The sequence below is a fragment of the Meleagris gallopavo genome, chromosome 5 (assembly GCF_000146605.3).
Source record: "Meleagris gallopavo isolate NT-WF06-2002-E0010 breed Aviagen turkey brand Nicholas breeding stock chromosome 5, Turkey_5.1, whole genome shotgun sequence".
NCBI classification, from domain to species: domain Eukaryota; kingdom Metazoa; phylum Chordata; class Aves; order Galliformes; family Phasianidae; genus Meleagris; species Meleagris gallopavo.
Window position 1 is genome coordinate 22182072 of NC_015015.2, and position 21325 is coordinate 22203396.

Genomic DNA, 21325 nt, shown 5'->3' on the forward strand with positions numbered 1-21325 from the left:
TTGTGTCCCTCTGCACCCGCGTGCGAGCACTGCAGAGCGGTCCGGGGCTCCGAGAATCCTTCGGCGCTGAGCCCCGGGGCTCTGCGGATCGCAGGCGCGGCCCCGTCGGTGCCTCCTTCGCCCTCTGCCCTCATGGACGGGTTCACCAACACCTCTCCCCACTGGCAAGCAGGGCTAACGCGAAGCTCTCCTCCAAGCCCCCGGCCTCGGCGGCCGGAAGAAGAGGCTGAGGTGGGCAGCAGAGCCCTTTTGTCCCCCTTCCCGAGAAGGAAGGCCGCTGGGAGTGGGCTGCGGGCTTGTGGGAGCTGCTTCGGCGCAAGGAATCACAAACTGCAGTCAGCCGGGGCTGGGGGTGAGGAGCGCCCTAGCGCAGAGCCCCGGGTGGAACGGGGCTGTGCGGAGCGGGAAGTGGTTCCTGCGAGCCCAACCAGGAGCACGGGGCTGTGTTTGCAGGAAGGGGTCCCACACTGAAGGAAGGAGGGAAAAGAGGGAGAGCAAGTGGGACAAACACTGCAATCGCACAGCGTGTGGGTTGGCTACCTGCCCTCTGTGAAGGAGGCTCTGCAGGAGCGGTGCTGCTAGTGCAGGTATCCCAAGAGGCGGCAGCAGCCTTCCTCATTCTTCCCTCTTGTAAGCGGGCAGCAGCCTTTCTGCTGCAGCTGATCCCACACTGCATACCTGCAGTGCCGGTGCCCCGTGCTGCCCCAGAGGTTGAGGCCCAACCTGGCTCACTTCAGCCACATGTCACCCACTCCACGCCCACCCCAGTGGAAGGAATTAAAACATCCATTTCTTTTATTTCAATGGCAAGAAACAACAACATCCAGTCAAAAGTCAAAAAGCGATGGGAGCGCGGGCTCACGCCAGGCCCCGGGCCTGCTAGAGCGGGCACTCACAGAGTTACAAAAATACGGTCCTACCACAGCGTCTGGGAACACCGAACCGGGTATTGCACAGAACCCCTGTCCCATGTGGGCAGGGCTACCAACACCCCTCCGCCTCTGCCGACACGGCAGCCAGGCTCGGAATTGCACAGCAACTCAGCTCACGTGTGGGGCCTGGCGGGGAGGGGGACAGTGTGTCTCTGAACTACCTGTACAAAAACGGGGATGTACAAACTGGGGATAAGGGGGAGCTGGGCCCCTAGCTGGGGCAGCAGTCTGCACCTTAGGGAAGATGACAGCCACGAGGGAACAGCGCTGATGGAACTCCTGGTGCTGCTGGAGCATCGCCGTCGGAACAGCGATGATATTAATCGCTGAACCCCAGCACCAGCCTCGTGCTGCTCTGGTCTGGCTGCCCCATAGCCTCAAAGGTAACTCTGCCCCAACCTAAAGCCTGATCAGCATTGTGGTTCTTTGTGGTGTCGTGATACGTTTTTTTCTTCAGTATTTGTGTTGTAGGGGGATGTGAGCAGTGTCACCCAGTACAGCCACAGTCAGGTGCAAGTGCACATTGGGGATGCCCCGGCCTCCTCTCCTGGGACCCCACCTGTATGCTGCAACCCAGACCTGCTTTGCACACACCTCCCGCTTGAATGCACCAATGCCAACAGTCGTCTGCCTTCCCCCTCTGCCGGCACCCTGCAGCCAGGGACTGCTGCTCTGCAAAAATGCATGCACAAGGGCTGCTGTGCTACCTCAGCACTCATGGCTTTTCCAGGGCAGACGGTGCCTCGTGTCCCATGGCAGATGGTGCCCCAGACGCCATCCTGTCACATGCATGACTCAGGGCTAGGGATCCTGATGCTTCCTATGCATCCAAATCCCTCTTTCTGCTAAAACCTGTGGAGGTGTGCTGGCAGCCTGCCCAGAGCGCTTGTGCCTGGGCTGGGGGACCTCCCAGGATTCCCTGCAGGACCCTGAGTCTGATTTGTGGGGATGGCAGAAGCCATACGCAGCGGTCACATAGTTTGGGAGCATGGGAAGATCCCTGAGAGCAGCACAGGCCCAGCACTGAAAGCAGCTGCTCCGCATCCAGCTGTGCCAGACCCAGATGCTCTGAGGAAGGGGTGGGAACACATTCCCTAACACAAGGGACTTGTCTCCTGCCACAGAGACCAAGGACAGTCCCAGGCCAACAAGAGAGAACAGGACTCGGAGGCAGTACATCATGGTGCTTCTTCTGGACAAGGTGAAGTGCCTAATGGAGCGGTACCACTAGCAGGCAGAGGGGTGAGCAATGGTGTCCTGCATGGGTCATAGGTAAGAACCTGCTGGGGGCACTACCACTGCCCCCTGTGTGAGGGTGACAATTGCTACATCCCTGCCTGTCCCAGTGGGGCACTGGGATGGAGCCCATCTGGAACGGGGAACATGGTGGATGAGAGGCAAAGGGGGACATACAAAGAGCAGGGCTTCAAGTCCCAAATACCCACTGTCCTCATAAACTGAGTTCCAGCCCAACCTGGGGCATAGCCCTGCTGTCTCCATCTCCTCCAGGGACTGGGCTGACACATAGCGAGGGCTGGGCCAGACTCACAGCTCTGCCAGGTGCTGCCCTCTTCTCGTCCTGCCCAAACTGCTTGGGCTAAGGCACGCTGAGCGCTACACAGCTGTCTCTTGGTCCTCCCGCTGGATCATCTGGTAGTGCTGTCGGTTCTCGAGGTAGGCAGCCAGGTCGGGGTCATTGGCTTTCTCAGCCCTGTGCTTCGGGGTGTCTCCCTGCAGAGGGAAGGTAACACATCAGTGTGCTGAGCACCAGAGGAGACAAAGGCTGCTCTCCATGACACGCTTTTCCCCGGCGCTGTCGAGGCAGGAGGGAGAGGGTGAGGAATGAGGGGTATGTCTGGGGAATGCCCGAGAATACCAACCCCCCCTTCCCTCTTGCAGCCTCACCAGTGCTCCTGCTCCCGCAGGAGGATCGCATTTCACCAGCTTATTGCAGCCATCTGGACTGTGTCCACTAATGAACTCCCGCACTCCATAAAAAGCAAATCTGTTAACGGCTTGCCGCTACGTCTCCTCTCCCCCTCCCTCTGCCTGCCCCTCGCTCCTTCTCATTAATGCCTGGGCTCCACAGTGCCGAACAAACCCTCTGCTGAGAGAGGCCACGGAAACCTGGCACTCTGCCGCTGCCATTGAAAAGCGGCCCCCGAAGGGAAGCGATGCTGCCCAGCTCATCTCACGGCACACAGCAGGACCACGGTGACTGAGTGGGGTGCAGGGGCCCCCACGACAACCCACAGACGGATTTCTTCACTGTGAACAATGGTCAGGCTCTAGGAGCCTCCAGTGTGTGTGTGTATGGCCGTGAACAAAAGCTTGTGCATATCCCACCGCAAAGATGCACTAGAGTGGGACTGCAAAGAGGCCATGGGCATGCTTCTCTCTTACACACTCGCACAGAAACTCTTGGGACACTTCTGTGCTTGCTGCCAGGCATGCAGCCACCAAGAAACCTATCATGCATACACACACCAGGGCATGCCAAGAAGTGCTGAGCATGCAGGGGGCTAGAGGCTGTTATATGCCTCACTGCTTCGCTCTCCTCAGGGGCCTCCGCTCCGCAGCCACTGAATCTAAGCAGGCATTGAACAAAGAGGAAAAAAAAAGGGAGGAATAGAGTTTCTTCCTCATCCTGCAGAAGCCTTGGTGCAGCACCACCGCCTGCCTGGATCCGCAGCCTGAAACTGGAGCTGCCAGGGCCCCTCTGTACAGACAGGCTGATGTGTGCTACCTGATAAGGGCCAGCTTCCCTCAGGGTCATGAGTGCATGACCACGCTGTCCCCAGCTGTGCTACATTTAGGTCTGCCAAAGGTCCTTCAGCAGAGTTTCTGTGGAAGCTGGTTCTTGTCTGTGCAGGCAGGCAGTAACCTGGGGCTAAACAAGGTCAGCACCATGAGCAGGTGGGTCCCCAAAGAGCTACAAAGCCAGGCACGCACTCACACAGGCACATGCAAGCCCCGTTCCCTGGGGCAAGCTGTCATTCCTGAGCTGGGCTTCTTTCTGTGCTGGCAGGTTGAGGCTGTTCATCAGGCAGAGCATCCCACAGCTCTTCCCAAAGGGCAGAGAAGGGCTGTGCCACCCCAGCTGCCTTCTCCTGGCTCTCTCCTCTCACGGGTAATCACCTTGTCCCATGGCTGCCTGCCAGGTGTCCTGCCAGGCCACCCCTCTGGGCACCATGTGAACAAGAAGGAGTGATCAGGAGCCAGAGATTGTGTATGCAGCATCTCCCTGGCAGCTGGCAAGGGGCTGCTCATTGTCTGAGGCAGCCCCTAAACTCAACCAGCCCCTGGTTGGGGTCCTTGTCCCAGATCCATAGACTGCACCTTCTCCTATTCCTACACCTCCTCTGCCAGACAAACACAACCACATCTCCCTGCTGCAATGTCAGGAACCTCGCAGACCAAAACACTGCCTCAGTCTCCCTCCTGCAACTGCTCTGCAGGGGCTGGCAGCAGCTCCTGGCACCAAGACACATCTCAATTAATGTGGTATGTGAACGAGAGCTCCTTGCCTGCCTGCTGACACTGCTTCACCCGAGGAGCCCCAGTGCTCTGTCCTGGCTCTGCAGGGGGAGCCCTGCGGCTGGGAGGGAGTTCGACAGCAAGACTGTCCTCGCTGTGACCCCACCGGGTGGGAAGGGGGAGACAGGGATGAGACATTCCAGTGCCTCGCTCCTAATTTAATAAAACAACACGGAGAGAAGTGAAAGGATGGGGCAAATTTAACCCCTCTGCTGCTGGGAGCAGGCTGAGCAGCTCAATGGGGACCCTAAACGGCTCCTCTCTTCCCAGCCCTGGTGCCTTCCCCATGTACAGGCTGCATATTGGCAAAAACTCCAGCCCTTGAGCTGCTCTTCAGACAGGCCTGTGCAGCCCAGCTCCTGCCAGCCCCACAACAGGACCCCTCCCAGTCCTCCCACCATCACCTGCAGGTCAGTCTTCATGAGTGACGCTCCAGCCTCCACAATGTAGTGGCAGATAGTGCGGTGGCGCAGAGCTGCAGCCTGGTGCAAGCTGGTTTCGCCGCTATGGGGAAGAAAGAAGATATGAGGTGTGCCCCCTAAACGCGCCAAGAGGGGATAACTGCTGCACATGAGAGACATCCCTCTGGCTGCAAAAGGTGCCTGTCCCATGGTCAGCCCAGGGGGTGCTGCTTGGGGAATGGAAACCATGGCCAACAGGTAACAAATGTCAGGAAACAACTTACTTCTCCTCCTCTGTGGCATCGAGGATTTCTGAAGGGGCTGTGGAGAGAAAGAGTGCGGGGCAAGTGAGACCTGGCAAAGGTGGGCCTACCAACACCCCAGTTGTACACTGCACCCTGCTGTAGGGGCTGCTATTTGTACTGCCCACAAAGGGCTTGGCTCCAAAACCCTCAGACCAGCAACAGCATCTGACCTCAGCTGAGATAAGGGAAGAAGAGTTACTTGTGGATTCATTACAGAGAAATAGCCAAATAAAAATAAATCAGCTTGCATTTCAGTGGGAGCTGCCAAAAACAACAGGTCAGCTCCCATGAAAGCAGAAGCATGACACTGAGAGATGTTTCCCAGAGACATGATGGTCACAGCAAGGATGGGATTACAGCCCAGGGCACCCAGCTCTGGCAGAAAGATACTAAGGATAGCCCATGTCACGGTGGGAAGATACAGCAAATCTGAGGGGATGGGACCCTCTAAGCAGAGGGTCGGGTGTTGTTGGCTGCTAGCCTGCTTGCTAAGGGTGGCATTCTGGCCACCGTGAACCAGCCCAGCTCACCATTCTCAATTATGTATTTGACGATGTCCTTGCTCCCTGATATGACGGCGTGGTGGAGGACTGTTCGGCCAGAGGAGTCTCGCACCATCAGGTCTCTTCCAGCCCGGTGCAGCTCTTGGAACTATGGGATTGGCAGAGAGGTCCAGATGAGTTTCAGTTCTCGTATGTAACTCCGCAAGCCCTGGCACCACATCCCTGGGGTGCCCAGTAGCTTGTTTCTGAAGAGGAGCCTTGAGGACCAAGGAGCCTGCCTGGTTTTCACCCTCTGCTCCTGGTTGGGCACTGCATGGAGGAAAGGCCTCACCAGGAGCCATTGAAGGGCAGTGGCATGTCAAAGCACAAAGCTAAAGTGCCTACCTTGCTAAAGTTACCGCTCTTGGCAGCTTCTATCAGGTCATCTGCAAAGAGAAATGGGTTGGGATCAGAAAACTCCATCTGTGATGCTATTTATCTACCTGGAGAACCAAGAGTTGGGCATCAGAGACCCAAAACTATCAGCTGAGTTCCTCCAGGTGCCAGCCCCTTGTTTTCAGGGTGAACAGCAGCCAAGTCGATTATACATGACCCCTGCGCTCTTGGGTATCTGAGGGAAGAAGAGAGGTATGTACCTGGGGGTGCAGCCGGAGCTTGGCCCAGGGAGATGTGTGCAGGGAAGCAAGGGGCTCTGCCCATGGGCAGGATGAATTGTGATGGAAGCAACGAGCAGATCTGAGTGTCAGCCAGCAGCTAGGATGCCTCTCAACGTGAGTCAGTCACACGTCCAGGCTCTGAGCTCTGCTCAAGCTCCAGGAAACTCTTTCCATTTACTCAGTTCAGCGAGGCCCCTGACCTTGTGCTCCCACCTCCCAAGCTCCTGCTGCGCCCTGGCAGAAACAGCCCCCAACCCAGCCTACAGCACACAGCTCTGCAGGTGGGGGATTAACCCCTCTGCCATGCCATTTCCTGCCCTCCCCATGCAGCTCGGCAGAGTAGGGGAGCACCTGGCCAAACCACTCCACAAATCATCATCAGGTCTCTGCTGCCTGCCTCTGGGGTCACCCGCCCCCACCTAGCACATTAGCTGCGGGGCTCCTGGCTGCAATTCAGAGAAAGGACAGGCAATGGCAGGAACCCAAAATGGTTCAGGAGAGGAGGCAAGACAGATTGAGGGCCGTGCTTGGCACCTGCAGTGAGGACAGACGAACTCACCTTTGTGCAGGAGGCAGAGCTCAGCGTCAGTGCTGGAAGAGAAGAAGAGAAGGTATAACTAACCCTACCAGCCTGGGCAGCACATTGCCTGAAAGGTGCACGTGCTGAGTGGAGGGACAGCTCGAAAATGCCAACCTGTAGCACTTCTCCAGCCAGCAGGAGAAGCAGGCCAAAGTATCAGCTACCCTCTGACCATGCCATCTGCTTCTTCTTCCCTGAGCTGGGTTCTTCCCCAGCCCCACTCCCGTTTCCACTACTGCTCTCAGCACCACACCTGAGCCTGGCCTGACCCATGTCCACAGACCAGGTGCTGGAGCTTGGCCCTATGGCCTAGTCACACTGTGATGCTCCACTGCCTTCAGCACAGCCAGCAATGAAGCAGGGATGGCAGGACAGCATCCAACCCACTTGGTCTAATTTGGCAGTGGATTCTTATTCAATTCCTGGGATCCCCTCTGCAATCCAGCCTAGGAATCAAAGTTGTGAAGCCAACCATGAATTTCCCATTGCTGCTCATCCTTCCTGAGACCCAGCAACCCATTTCCTCCCAGTGCAGACTCACCTGGGGGCAGGAGAGCAGGGTGGAGAGGAGGAAGAGGAAGGGAAAGCAAAATGGTGCCCAGGAGGTGTGGCAGATGAGTCGACAAGATCAGGCATGGCAGGAGATGTGCCTACGGTCTGGGTGATCACCAGCTCTGGATCCAGCACATAGAGCTCATCCTGAGAGATCTCTGTCACATAGTTGAGGTGCTCCTGGAATGCAAAAGTCAGCCTCTTTGGAAGCAAGACCTACATCTGTATAGCTTCATCTCCCAACCCCTCAAACTCCACACCTTGCATCCCACTCTGAAAACCCTTTGCCCACAGGACTGTAGCTGACTGAAGCTGAGAGAAAGGAGCACGGTGTGGAGCCTCAAGGAGTCAGACATGGAGAAAGGAAGGGAGCTATATCCCACCTTTCTACTCCTGTGAAGCTTGTCATCACCAGTGCCTGAGGCTATGGTCAGGCACGCTTTTCCTGCCTCGCTTCCCTCAGTCCTCACCCCAGGCTGGCACAAATCCCATCTCATTTCAAAAGGACCTCAGACCTTCACAGGATTTCTGCCTCAGCCCAAAGCGCACCCCCGATGACGCCTGGAGGCATCCCAGCCTCACGCAGTTGGGAGTCCTTTTAATGGCTCCTGAATCCCCCCCACCTCAGAGCTTATGTTTCAGGCTGTTTTTCCCACACTCACCTGAGCACGATCTATCCTGTAGAATCGATCTGCTGTGGTTGCTGCAAGACAGGGACAGAATCAGACAGAGTGGCTGCCCAGGCAAGGTTGCTGCAGTGGGACCTTTGGGGGCCCAGGGAATTCTCTGCAAACTGAGCGGGGATTGCCCAGATCGGATTAGAGGAGTGAAAGAGCTCCATCTATTCTGTCCTGGCTGGAGATTTACAGCCATGGAACTGCTGCTGAAGGCCAGTAATTCAGCTGCTTTAACAAGCCTGTGCTGTCTTGAATGAGGCTCTGGCTCCTTTCCTGACACATTTTCCTGAGCTCAGAACCTGCTGCTGGGAGACTGGCTGGAGGAGGGACACCTGGGAGCAGCCATCCCAGCAGCCCCTCGTAAAGGGTCTGAAGGCCCCAAGGGAGAAGCAACATTCTTTCACCCTAGTATGAGGCTTCCCAGGCCCATGTTGCAGCTTCTGGTTGTACCTGATGTCCCTTGCAGGGTGAGAGGGACCAACACACATCCTGGAGACCTGAGATCTCAGGGGAAATATAGCAGCATCCCCGATGAGATCAGAAGAAAGGACAATTTTCCCAGGTGACCTGCCAGGACCTCTGAAGCATCTGCTTTATATCCAAGACAGCCTTTACCTGATCAGCAGTGACTTGCCAGCTCTGGAGACAGGTCTGTTTTTCCCGGTCTAGGACTGGCTCTTGCTCTTGTCTTTCTCCCTGGTCCTTGCTAAGCCTTCCTGCATGCAAGGCTAAGCAGCTGTGTGCTGCCCTGAGTATACAGGAGGTGGACAGCTTTGCTCTGCCCTAAGTCCTGCTGCTGTCAGTTAGAAACTCCTCTTGCAAGTCAGGGAGATAGTGTCAGTGGTAGTCACTTATCTCAGCCAGCTTCCAGATACACACAAAGAGCTTTGACCTCCAGGTCAGTGAAGGCAGAGGGACAGAAGAAAGCTGTTTCCAGAATGGGGAGAAGTAGCTGGAAACCAGTGAGAAAACTGTTCCCATACTTCCAAGATATACAAGGTGATTTCTCGCTCCCAGCTTGCTAGACCATGGGGGCCCCCTGCCTGCATGCCACAGAAGAGCAACCCCACCAGTCCTGGAAAGATTGGGCATACCCTGCAGAGCTGTGTTCAGCTCCGGGGCTGGAGATCAGCAGATAGCCCTTGCCTGGCAGGCTCCTCGCTCTATTCATGGTTAGCTGCCAGAGGCACAGCTGGGGCAAAGAACTGCTGAACTTGGCTGCAAGGATCCCAACATCTTTGAGTCTCAAGTCCTACATGGTTCTCAATGGCTTGCCACTAAAGGTCTGTATTGTCAAACTCCAGATTCATGCACAAAGCACTCCCAGCAGATGATGATACTCACAGTCCAGGAAGCACCATTTTGGTGACAGTTTCTGGGATGACAGTGTCTTTGGTTTGGCTCCATCTCCTTCCTGCATAGAAAAAACACAATACAGCGATGTCTCTTGGTCCCTCTATTCTCTCCCCAGCGTGTCCCTCCTGTTTTGGGAAGTCCCTGCAGATTGGAGGGTTGCAGATGCTCGGACAGGAATGGGAACTTTCAACACTGTGGTGGAGAGCAGCACAGGACAGAGCAGAGCTGACATACCAGCTCACTGGAGAAGTGCCAGAAGATGAGCCCACAAGACAAGCACAATGCACATGACAGATGGACTTGAGGGATGGTGAGATGCCATACGCACCTGAAAGAGCAGGCGCTGCAAAGCAGAGGGCTGTGGGGAGAAATCCTGCAGAAAGGCAAGGTATGCTGTTAAGGTGTTCACCTGAGCAGCCCCCTATCCCTTCTTTGGTCCCACAGAGGTTTGCACTGTCACCTTACAGTTTGCAGATATGGCAAGCAGCTTTATACACTGCCAGACCAAAGTCTCTGCCCCGATCCAGAACCAGAAAACATAATTTAGCTCAAGAAGAGAAAAGAGGAAAAACATTAGCTGACCAAGGAACATCAGCACCACTTTGGAGGCGGCTACCAGGCTGATGATGTGTGAAAGTGGTATCCTCTGAGCTTAGGAGTCTCCTAGCCTCATGCCTAAGATGCCCTAAGCTGCAAGTGCCAGCTCAGTATGGACTGAGCAAGGTTCTGTAAACTGGGAGAAAAATGGATTGTGCAGTACAACACTAGGAGCCACACTGTGGACTCAGAAGACATTGCTCATCAGGAGCGAAGGTTATGCAGCATGTGTACAGGTTGGGGACACACATTAGCACACTGGCAAGAGCACTGAAGTTACTACTTGAAAATTGGAAGGGGGAAACAACCCTAATCTGGACACCAAGGGAGAAGTGGAGTTGTTCCCAGAGATGCAAAGCCTGTAGAAGGTTAAAAGGAGGTTGAAGGAACACACAGTATAGCAAACAAATGGACAGAGGAAAACCCTCCCCAGACAGCTAGGAGGAAGCAGGCCTTGTGCTGGCTTTTTCCTCCACCACAGAATCTCTCTGGGCCAATGACACTCGGGGCCTGGAGAACAAGGTCAGAAGAGCAATGCAAAGAAATAAGCTGCTGGACAGCAGGGAGAATCATGCCACCCAGCTCAGGAATCTGCCTCCACCATGTGGTGAAAGCAAATCATGAGCTCCTACCAGAAGCAGGAATGTGTGTGTTGGTGCAGGCAGATCAAGGTGGCCTAGAAATCCTTCTGATTCCCTCCAACCTCTTCTACACAGAGCCTCACCTCCTGCAGCCTCTCAATTTGGGTCCGGCACAACTCCAGGTCACTGTCCCCTGGAACCACGATGATCCCCAGCGGCACAGCTGCACAAAATGGGACACACATACAACTCAGGAAGCAGACTGTGCCTGATCCCCAGTACCTCACGCAGCTCAGCTGCAGGCACTGCTGGACTCAGGGAGTGCAGTTCCCACCCCTCTGTTACTCAGTTGGTCACTCACAGGCTTCCTTCAGCTTTTCTTTGTCATAGTGCAGTGCCTCGTAGTCACGCATGCTGATTCGGCTCACTCGGATTCGCAGCCGCTCAGGCACCGGCTGCTGGCTGCATGCCATGGGAAGGGAAAAGAGAAGGGATCAGAAGGCGATAACTCACTTTCTCCTTATGCACCTTACTCCTCCAATATAGGCAAAAGCCCAGGGTGGAGTGAGGAGATTGCCACCAGCAGCTTCTCTGATATAAGACTCTAGCCACACTCCTGCAGCCTGGGCCCTTTCCAAGCTCTGCTTTGAGAGGAACAAAATGCTTCTGGGAGTGATAGATCAGTCCCTCTCCTTCTCCATCCACCCCTTCTGCTTTGGAGAGGAGATGACAGACTGATCTGAGGAACCTACTCGTTAAGCAGAGGCATGGAGTTGCGCCGCTTGGTCTTCTGCACCATGTTGGCTTGGTTGCGCAGGGAGATGTGGATGCAGGAAGCTGCCAGCTTGCAGGGCTCCCCATCTACCTGCATGGGGATGGCCTTCGACGTGGTGAGAACTACCTGCCGGCACTGACACAGCCTCTCTCCGTGGCCACCCACCTGCAATGCAGCCTGTGAAAGAGTCCAGAGTGAGAGCAGAGCACAGACTAAAAGATGGATGGGGAAAACATTCACTGTCAGCCAGATGGTGAACTGAGTTCTGAAGGTTTTGGGCATGATTTCAGTGGGAAGGAATCCACAGAGACCAGTGCATGACAGCATCCTGCCTAAATCTGAGGGAAAACACAATGTCACACAAGCCAGCACCACAACTGCACAGAAGAGGAACTGTGAAGCAGTGGGGCTGACTGACTCCTGGGCAATAGGACTGGTCACTCCGCTGGTTGCAAGCTACCACCAGCACCAACAAACTCACCAGGGATGTCATGGTGAAGCCAATGACTTCAATGCAACCATCATCATGGCGCTGCGGCTCGAAGTCGTGGTGCTCTCCAGGGTTGCCCCAGGGCATCGTGCCTGCACAGTATCTGTGAAGGGACAGTGAACAACATGGACAACACCCTCAAACCTGAGCACAGATCTGTTGGATGGCAGTCAGTAGCCCAGTGCACTAGAGAAGGTCCTGGGACTGCTCACCTGGGGATGTTCAGGAAGACCAAACACTGGGGTTTCAGGTCCTGGATCTTGGGGGTCAGGTCCACCCCATCACACTGGAGACAAACACAGGGGCACTTAGGTTGCTATAAGGAAGTAGTCTGGCCTGCCCTAGCTATCCAGGGTGAAACAGCCTCCCCCTCTGCTCCTCAGGATGACCATCCTCCAAGCCAAGGAAAGATGATGCCCTAAGGAACACACCATCTCCCCTAGCCCTAAGACACTCAGTGTGCTTAGAGCGGCTGCTCCTCACTCCCCATACAGTTTGCCCCCCTCCCTGGCCCAGAGCACTGCCACACACTCACAACCAACTTGACGTGCTTCGCTAAATCTTTGGAGCTCCCTGTGAGGAAGTCGGAGAAAGCCGTCTGCCAAGGCAAGAGACAGAGTTAGTGCCCAGACATTCACTGAAATGGGCAGCCAGGAAGCCTGTTACCAACCTTCAAACCCCAGCTGCTGAGAGGAGTAAACCCTCTCTCCACTGACTGGCAGAAGCCCTCTTCTTTTCACCCTCCCAAAACAACCTGATCCATTCCTATTGCCATTTTGCCTACCAAAAACCTTGGGGCACCTCACAGCTTCAGTAACACACCCAAGCATTCCTTGCCAGCCCAATCCTGGCTTTAGGGAAGGTGGGTTATCTTTATTGAGCCACTTGAGTTACAGGAGACAGTATCCGTTTCGAGCATAACACTGATATGACTGTTCAGAAATAACAGGATAGGGGAGATAGGTGGGAGACGTGAGATGGTACAGAGCAGCATCTGGCCTTCAGTACAGCTAAAATACCAGTTACCCCACCACTTGGGTAGGAAGGTATACTGTGGGTGAGGGGACAGACACATAAATAAGACAATAAGATGCAAAGCTCTAGAAGGCATAATTAGCCAGGGAGATGCAAATGGCCCAAAGTTTAAAAAAATAAAAGACCAAAGTAGCCTGAGGACTCTATGGAGAGGCTTCCCCTTCCTCTGCAGGAGGGCCAGCCTGCCTTCCCACAGCTCTGAGGAGGTCCTGCCTGGCTGACTGCCTTCGAGCCTGAGAACAATAGTGGCAGGAGATCAAGGGAGCAACTGTACCGCAGGCCAGAGAGAAAGCTGTATCACCAGCAATGTCTGCAGCCAGGCAGAGCTGCAACTCCCAGTGCTGCAAACCTTCTCCAGCACCTCTCCAGTTTCAGGCGCAAGGCTCAGCTCAGGCGTATACAAAAGCCACAGTAACTCAGAGGAGTGAATTTAGGTAATGGACAGGAGCTGGGGCCATGCCTATGTTCCAGCTGAATCTACGAGGGAATGTCTAGATACCCTCATGCACTCACCCCAGCATAGAACATTTTATTCCGAAACCGACTGTTGAACTTCTCTGGATTGGCCTCTGAGGAAAAGAGAAAAGAATCCAAGTCATTGGCCTGAACATGTAAATATTTTCCTTGCCTTCTTTCTCCAAACATGGCTTTCCAGCCAGCCTTGGCCAGGACAGTTCCCAGCTCACTGGATGTGTCATTGTACACATCCCTCTTTCCCTCAACAACTCCTCTTATCCCTCTGATTTCACCTCTGTTCTGGTATCAGTCCTCTTGTCCACTTTTCCAAGGAGCATTTATGATGTGTCACAGAGATGCCCCTGATTGCAGACCTGCCGCAGCTCCACTGCACCCTGCTGCCACGTACCTCGGGATTCATGAAATTCCAGCGTCACCCGCGCATCAAAACCAAGGCTAAAGTAGTTATTAAAGACATCCAGGGGAAGCTGAAATGGAAGGGAGGAACAAGGTTGCAAATCCTCATGCTGGCACAATGAGGCTGCCAGTGTGTGGCCATGGCAAAGGCAAGTCATGCACTGTGCTCACAAGGGTGGGGATCAGCTGTCCCTCCGGGACACCACAGAAGTGACCAGCCTGACATGGTGGGCCAGTTCTTTTCTGTTGCTCTGATCTCAGTGGCCTTGTGGCATTGGCACAGGTCTCAAGGCAGGACAGGCAGTGTCCAGGCACATGAGTCACAGGGGCTTAAGGCAGTGTGGCACCCAGCCCACCTGCTGTCCTGCATAAGTGTAGCAGATAGGACAGCAGAACAGGGAACTAAGGCAGAGAGATGTCCCACCTTGTCAGCAGCTGTCTCATCCTTTTCCTCAGGGTTTGCTTCAGGGTTTGCTTCCACATGGAGGTTCCAGCGATCAAGCTGCACAATGTTCCCATCTTCTACATGTGACAAGATCTTGGACAGAGGCTCATCTGTGTAACCCTAGCGAATCAGAGAACCTGGTGAGTCTTCTATCTGCCTCCCAGGGGTGTCTCAGAGACAGTGGACTATGGAAAAACATCTCAGAGGAAAGTATGTGGAAAAGAGATTCTACTTGAATGCATAATAACCAAATGGGACTTTAAAAACAATGCATCTTCCTTCTAGAAATCTCCCAAAAGTTTGAAAAAATGATTGCTTTTGTTAATGTTCTAATATATTATAATCTAATTCAGAATAGTTTGTATGTCAGAAGAACGGTAATGTCCAAATGGCACTTATTTATTGGTCTGCATTTAGGAAAAGTAGGTGCAAATGCACCAGTCGAAGCACTCTGTCCACATCTGGCCACGGCTGGCTCTTCTGCCTGTCACTTACCCCGCCCCAATTCAGTGTCCTGGCCAAATCATTGCCTGTCCCCAGCGGCAGAATGGCCACAGGAGGAGGTGGATTGAGGCGCAGCTGGTCTAGAATGGAGAGAATCCAGCCCACCTGTGAAAGAGGGTGCAGAGGAACAGTTGGTTATTTCAGGGAACAACAGGCAGGTGAAGATGACATGGAGCCACATACTAACCACAGCCAGAGAGGCAGAGACAGGTTCCCTTTGCCACTTCTGAGGCTATTCACATTCTTTAATACTCCAAATGGGTGCTGCAGGAGATACCAGCAGCCCGAGTGGGGACACTGTTCCCCTGAAAGGGCCACAAATGCAGACACTCCGAACAACTAGACCACCTGGGAGCTGTGCATGAGGGGACCCACAGTACTTGGTGCTACCAGCTGTATCACAGACACAATGCACACATTTTGCCTTGTTCTCGACTACACTGAGAAGGGCTGCCAAAAGGGTATTGCAAAGGGTAGCGTGGGTGTGAAGGGGCTGGGGGACTCACCGTGCCATCTCCCCCACATGCCAGGATCCGTAGGTTGTGGACCTTGCGGTACAACTCCAGCCTGCGAGGAGCAAGGAGGGTCAGGAGGGGAGGGCACAGACACTGAGACTGCAGCCAGGAAAATGTGTTACTGCAGGGGTAAACTGAAATACAGCAAACAGTACTCACGCCTCCTTGGGACCGCCCTGGCTGAGGTCAAAAACTTGCCGTGGGTTGAGATACCACATGAAGGACTGGATGATCTTGGCTCCCTAGGGGGTAAGAAAGATTTCAGGTAACAGGCAGTTCTCAGTGAACAGAGGGAAGAAAGCCTGGTGACAGGTCAATACAGTGGTGTTCTGGGTTACTCAGGCAAAGTCTGGGTTAAGAGGACAGCATTGGAAGCAAACTAACAGCAAAGGTTTCTAGTCCCTTTTGCAGCTGAGACATTACCAAAAATGTTCTGAGTTCTCAGTAGCCAAATGACAAAGAGCTGCCTTCTCAGGGAGATGAAGGGCAAGGCCATACCTGATTCCCACCACTCCTGGGGTTCACAAACACCAGCAAGGGCTTCATGAGAGGAGCTGGCATGGGCTTGATGACAAAAGGTTTCCACCTCCCTTCCTGCAAGAGACACCACAGGTCCATTAACAGACCTAGTGAAATGCAAACTCCCACCTCCAGCTAACATCACGCAGGTCAAGAGTGGAAGAAGAGAATATCCAACCACTGCATAAATCTAATAGCCCTGCCAACAGACATAACTCACCTCTCAGCCTTTCTCACCTCTGTGACAAACTGAGATCTTCAGCCACTCCCAAGGCTCCTCTTTGCCCCAGCCCCCTTCTACTCCACCTCGCACCTCAGTGCAGACCCTGAAAAGTGCCCTGATTTCCCAGTTCTGCTCTTCACTGCACCTCTACCTTTCCAACACAAGGTCACCCCCATCCCCTCTCATCTCTTACCTCAGCACCCTTCTTGCTGGATTTTCGCTTGAATGATGTCCTCTTCTTTTTCTTACTGGATTTCATTGGATTCTGAAAAGAAAGAAACCCAAACACTATATGAGGAACTGCTGGGTAAGAAGGAGCCATGCAAAAAGACGAGAGCTGATATGCTTTACCTGGGGCCGTCGGACCCGCAAAATCCAGGTGGGTGGAACAACAACAGCAGCGTGAGCCCCTAGTGAGCAGGGCTCTTCGATGTGTTGCAGCATGAAACATGACACTTTGCTGTGATACTGAAGAAGCAGAGAGACAGAGAAAACTCAGCCCACTCCATTTCTCCTCCCAGCTGCCCTGTGCCAGTGAAAGGAGAGCTGTAGGAAGTGATGCAGGAGTTTCATAATGGAAGGGCTTCCCCTAGGAGGCACTGAGAAGAAAGCTTCCCATAACAGCTCCCAGCTATCTCAGTAAGAGTAGCTGTAGTGGTAGGCCGCAGAGGATAAGCCTGGGAGGTCCCAGCAAAAAGCAGAGGTCATTAGAGCAGATGTTCAATGGGGCTTTGCTCACCGCTTGCTTGCACCAAGAACAGCTGATGGCTACAATCTCCTTACTGTGGAAGGCAAACTTCTGCTGGAAACCCTGCAAAGAGAAGGTTGAGAGGCTTAGGGAATTCCCTTACAGCTTTCTACCATCCAATAGGACTTTCCCAGATACACAAAGAGAATGTTCTGGCAGCTGAAGCCCTCTAGATCCCTATCAGAGAGCCCCAACCACCACCCTACAGCACCAGGGAGACTGCTGTGCTCTTTGTAGGAGCATCTCTATTGCCCAGGGATAGTGCATCAGAAACACAGTCCCTTCTAGGACTGATAGGGCCCAGGGGGAGAACAACTTTATATAGGTAGCAATTATGTAGTGCTTCACTGTGTGAAACAGGCCACAAGTCTTGGTTTTGCCACAGGCTGCTCCTGCCTAGCAGGAATAGCGGTATGTTAGGCAGGAATTCTTCTACTTCCCAGTCCTGCTACTGCCCCTTGTTTGACCTTAGCTCCCCTTCAGGCTGAGGAAAAACACACCAAGATGTGAAAAACACACCTTGCCACACTGCCGGCATTTCCCTTCCTGTCGCCTCCGATGCACCCAGTGATGTCGGACAACTATGGGCTAAAGGAAAAAAAAAGAAAAAAAAAGTGAAAGTCCCAATGCATACAAGGACACAGGAACAGACAAGAGGAACAGGCACAAGCCAGCCAGGACCTCTGCTCTTGCAGCAAGCCTGCTGCCCCTGTGCGCCAGCACCAAACTTCTGAGAAGGCAAAGCCAAAGAACTTAGGGGCACAAGACCAAATTGTGGTGCTCAAACAAAAGGAAAAAACAAGACAAAACAAAGAACCAAATCAGAAAGGAAGCATCAGAAATTGAAGATAGAATCACAGAAAGCAAACAACAGAGTGGGTAAGCAGTAGCCTATAATGTTACTTTGGCCATAAACCATATCCCTCTCTCTTAATATCTCTGATCAGATGACAAAAGTGAAGGATGAAAAAGGTGCCAGTGCAAAGTGAAATTTCCCAGTGAAACACAGCTTCTGCACACAGCAAGACGATGGGAGTGCCTGCAGCCAAGTCAGCTGCCTGCTCCTAGCAACCTGCTCAGTTCTAACAGTGTTTTTCAAGGAAAGAAGCAGTCCCCAAACCCCCATGCCCAATTCACCCTGCTCTTCTTCCCAGATAAAATCCTGCTAACCTGCTGCAAGGAGAGGAACAGAGTTGCTCATGGGCACCTTCTCCCTGCCCACAGCCTCACTGTGGGTAAGGGCGGGTGCTTGCAGGATTGTGGAAGCAGGGATATCTCACAGTGGAGTCTTTGAGTATTGTAGGGGGACTGACCCAGGCAGCAAAAATTCTGGAATAATGCTTTTCTATGGAAATGGGATGCCCTTAAGTGAACTGAGGAGTATTGGAGAGAGAGGGTGGAAGATGAGTCAAGAAGGCTGACAGGTGCTTCACCAGTGCAGCTCAGCAGGCAGGTCCCAGCTTACACCCACTACATTACAGTGCAGACAAAAGAGGTCCAACAGCACCACTGTGGGTGCCTTCCATTGCTGTAGGAGCACCTGTGGCACCCTGGGCAAAGCTGAGCAAGAATTGAGCCTGCGCTGCCTCCTGCCAAACTGTAGGAAACTTGGGGAACTGCTGCCTGCCGCGGCCTCCTCTACTGGCTTGGATATCAGCAAAGGAGGGGTTCTTTGCCCTTCTCAGGAAACACTGTTTGCGTGTTCCTCCCATGCAGATACATGAGCTATATAACATACAAAGCAGCAGATGCTCTGTCTCTTGCAATCTCCTTTCTTCTTACACCCAGACTGTGCTCCTGCTTGGCAAGGAAACATTCTTTACTGCACCTCCCTCTGGAGCCAGAAGGCAGTACAATGCCAGCACTTTGATGGGCAATGAGCTGGCAGCAGCTGATCCGCTTGCAACCAAACTGGAAAGGCAAGTGCTCAGCCCTAGGCAGCATCCAAGGCTCACGTCTCACCTCCCGTACGTTCCGTGATCCCGACTCCCTGAAGGAAGGTTTGCAGCGGAAATTTATCTGTGGATTGAACACATATGATAGGAATCAGTAAAATCACCACCAAGAAGAAACCTACTGGAGTTTGTTTTACTATAGCAGAACCTCTGGCAATGTTCAGTGCTTGACTGAAAAACCCACCACTTCTGTCACTAAACAAAATGGGGCCTGGAGTCCCAATAGAGTAAATAGTGCTCCTTTTGGTACTGTCTCTTCATAGGACCCCTCTTTCCAGCAACACATTGCAGTTTCCAATCCTCCTTTGCTACCACAGAGAAAGGAATGCCAGTATCAGACTGTCAGAGCTTTGGAAGCTACAGAGAGGGCTTAACAGGTTTTACTCACTTTCTCCAGCTGTTCTATGCAGGGTGTATGCACTATGATCTTGCATGCTGCACACTTACGCCTGGAGAGAGGTTTTTGCTGGAGGATGAGAAAATGGGAGGAAAAACATGCATGTGAACAGCAGAGTCAGGAGGCCAGAAATTCAACCATTTCTCATGCATCCTTCATATATCTCAGGATGTAAAAAACAAGTCCTAGAGGAGTTTTGTACAATCTAGACACCTTGCCAGTAACAGGATCTAAGCACGTGCCTAGAGCAGATGCTCGAGTCTGTAGCACAACAGGAAGGTGCTCTCCCATTGCCAAAGCAGTCCTTGGCCTTTTCTGACACTGCCATAGAACAACACAGGACATCGTTTGGGAAGCACTTTCACAGTCTGACCCAGAGCTCTGGCTCATCTGGTGGCAGTATAAGGCTAGGGGGCAGCACATGGTGGCATCAGTGCTGCAAATCCAGCACCACGAGCAGGATTGCATCCACAAGCAGGGAGAGAGATGTGCAGTTATGTTGCTGCAAGGCCTGCTGGGGCTCCAATACAGGCATGCAAGGACAGGAGACAGCAGGCCTGGGTCTCCATTGCTTATTCTTCCTCTCTGTTGAAAGGTTTTTTCAGAGAAGCTGGATTCAGATTCTTCCACTAAGCATGTGTGATCCCAACAACCCCTCCCTGCAGTGACCTGCAGCTGTGTGCAGCTCTACACTGGGCTCCTGTTGAAAACTGAATGGCAGCACTGGCAGACACTAGGCATGCAGTGCTGCAGCACACAGAGACACGTTTTCTTCCCCTTGCCAGCTCCCCAGACCCTCACTTCTCTCAGCACCAGGACCTTCGTGGTCTCTCCACCGGGTGGCAGCACAGCCTGCAGCTGAGGAGCACGCAGGGGATGCGGGTGACCCCAGGCAACTTACCAGCAGCTTGGCCATGCAGTTCTGCTCCCCAACGTAGCAGAAATCCCCAGAGACATTGGTCTCAAACCAGATGTGCTCCCCATAGACTGCAGTCTCCTGAAAGGCACAAGACAACGTGCTCATCTGAGCATCTTCAAATGATCACCCAGTCCCTAAACTGCTTTGTGCCAGGGTCAAGTTATGTGATGAGGTGCGAAAGAAGAAATGGATCTGGGTGTTGGCAAGGCATCAAGATTCATCAAGAAACCAGGGCCAACATCTGCACAGAGGAAATAAGACTGCCCCCGGAAACCAACTCTCCCCTTGTTCAGATCCCGTAGCAAAGATCTCCAGCCCAGCTGCAAAATGTCCTGCATAGAGGTGCTGCTTCCAACACCTGAAAGGAGAATATTTTCATCACATGAAAAACAGTTTCCACTCTGTGACCTAAAGGCGCAGCTTACAGCCTGCCTGGCCTTGCCTGTGGAGGAGCAGGGGCTTGTCCTGTGCTCAGCCCCAGCCACCAGCAAACCTCCACTGCCAGGAGCTGAGCTGGAGGAGCAGTTGTGCCACCTTCCCGAGGAGCTACCCATGCATCTCCTCACAGTGCCAAGGGGTGCTGCCAGCAGCACAGACAGTGGCACCAGCTGGTGGCACAGGGGAGGCCATAAAAGTGTTAAAGCCGTAGTCACTTGGGAAGCCTTAGCATGGGAAGAGCCTGCTGCTTCCTGGCCAGGAGCCTGTCCCACACAACGCCCAGCAAAGCACACCACCACTTACGCTCCAGTCCACAGTGCTGCGTATCTGCCTCTCTGAGTCACTCCTCAGGGCTAGTGCGGGATTTGGCTGGGCTACCATGTGCTGGAGGCTGGACTTGGCAATAGCTTTCCTGGAAAACACAGGAGGGCCAGCTATTAGCTCAGGGGAGGAAGAATGGCATGTCGAAGCCTGCTGGGTTGTCAGGCAAAAGCCCCAGGATGCTTCTCCAAGATGCGGTGGAACCTGAAGCAGCTTTTCCTGGTACGCATAGCCCTGCCCCATCCCTCCCTGCCCACCCCAGCCTCCCTTCCCACAGTATCACCTCCTGCACACCGCCATACATACAGCAGCCTGGGGCTCCAGCCGTCAGGGCAGCAGGCTGGTTCTGGTTCCAAGCACTCAGGGAAGGCAGCCCCTGCACACCACTGGGCCAGCCACCGCGTGTGAGTGGTGGCCAGCAGCCCAGGCCATCGCTGGACATCGCTGGAGCGGCGGCGCTGGCTGAGGCGACGGTAGCGGCCCGGCAGGCC

At 53.7% G+C, this 21325-nt stretch overlaps 1 protein-coding gene across 1 annotated transcript; it reads right to left on the bottom strand.

Moving 5' to 3' along the window:
- Positions 1 to 770: 770 nt before the first annotated feature.
- Positions 771 to 21319, bottom strand: DGKZ (diacylglycerol kinase zeta). The gene is made up of 31 exons (XM_019615552.2): positions 21141 to 21319; positions 20817 to 20925; positions 20058 to 20153; positions 19148 to 19225; positions 18767 to 18823; positions 17324 to 17392; positions 16796 to 16867; positions 16408 to 16524; positions 16250 to 16321; positions 15813 to 15908; positions 15474 to 15556; positions 15306 to 15366; positions 14791 to 14904; positions 14275 to 14415; positions 13843 to 13921; positions 13491 to 13546; positions 12478 to 12540; positions 12155 to 12228; positions 11934 to 12045; positions 11430 to 11629; positions 11039 to 11139; positions 10821 to 10900; positions 9488 to 9557; positions 8129 to 8169; positions 7456 to 7646; positions 6894 to 6925; positions 6063 to 6103; positions 5706 to 5826; positions 5155 to 5191; positions 4874 to 4973; positions 771 to 2663 (listed from the first exon to the last, which is right to left on the bottom strand). The coding sequence occupies exons 2-31, from the start codon at positions 20892 to 20894 to the stop codon at positions 2547 to 2549; spliced, it is 2649 nt and encodes an 882-aa protein (XP_019471097.1). The 5' UTR covers positions 20895 to 20925; positions 21141 to 21319; the 3' UTR covers positions 771 to 2546.
- Between the last annotated feature and the right edge of the window lie 6 nt (positions 21320 to 21325).

Coding starts and splice junctions, on each gene's coding strand:
- DGKZ (XM_019615552.2), bottom strand. CDS start 20,894: ATGGTAGCCCAGCCAAATCCCGCACTAGCCCTGAGGAGTGACTCAGAG. Junction 19,226..20,057: donor ACTGCATGGCCAAGCTGCTG/GTAAGTTGCCTG, acceptor CTCATCCTCCAG/CAAAAACCTCTCTCCAGGCG. Junction 5,192..5,705: donor CAAATACATAATTGAGAATG/GTGAGCTGGGCT, acceptor TTCTCTCCACAG/CCCCTTCAGAAATCCTCGAT.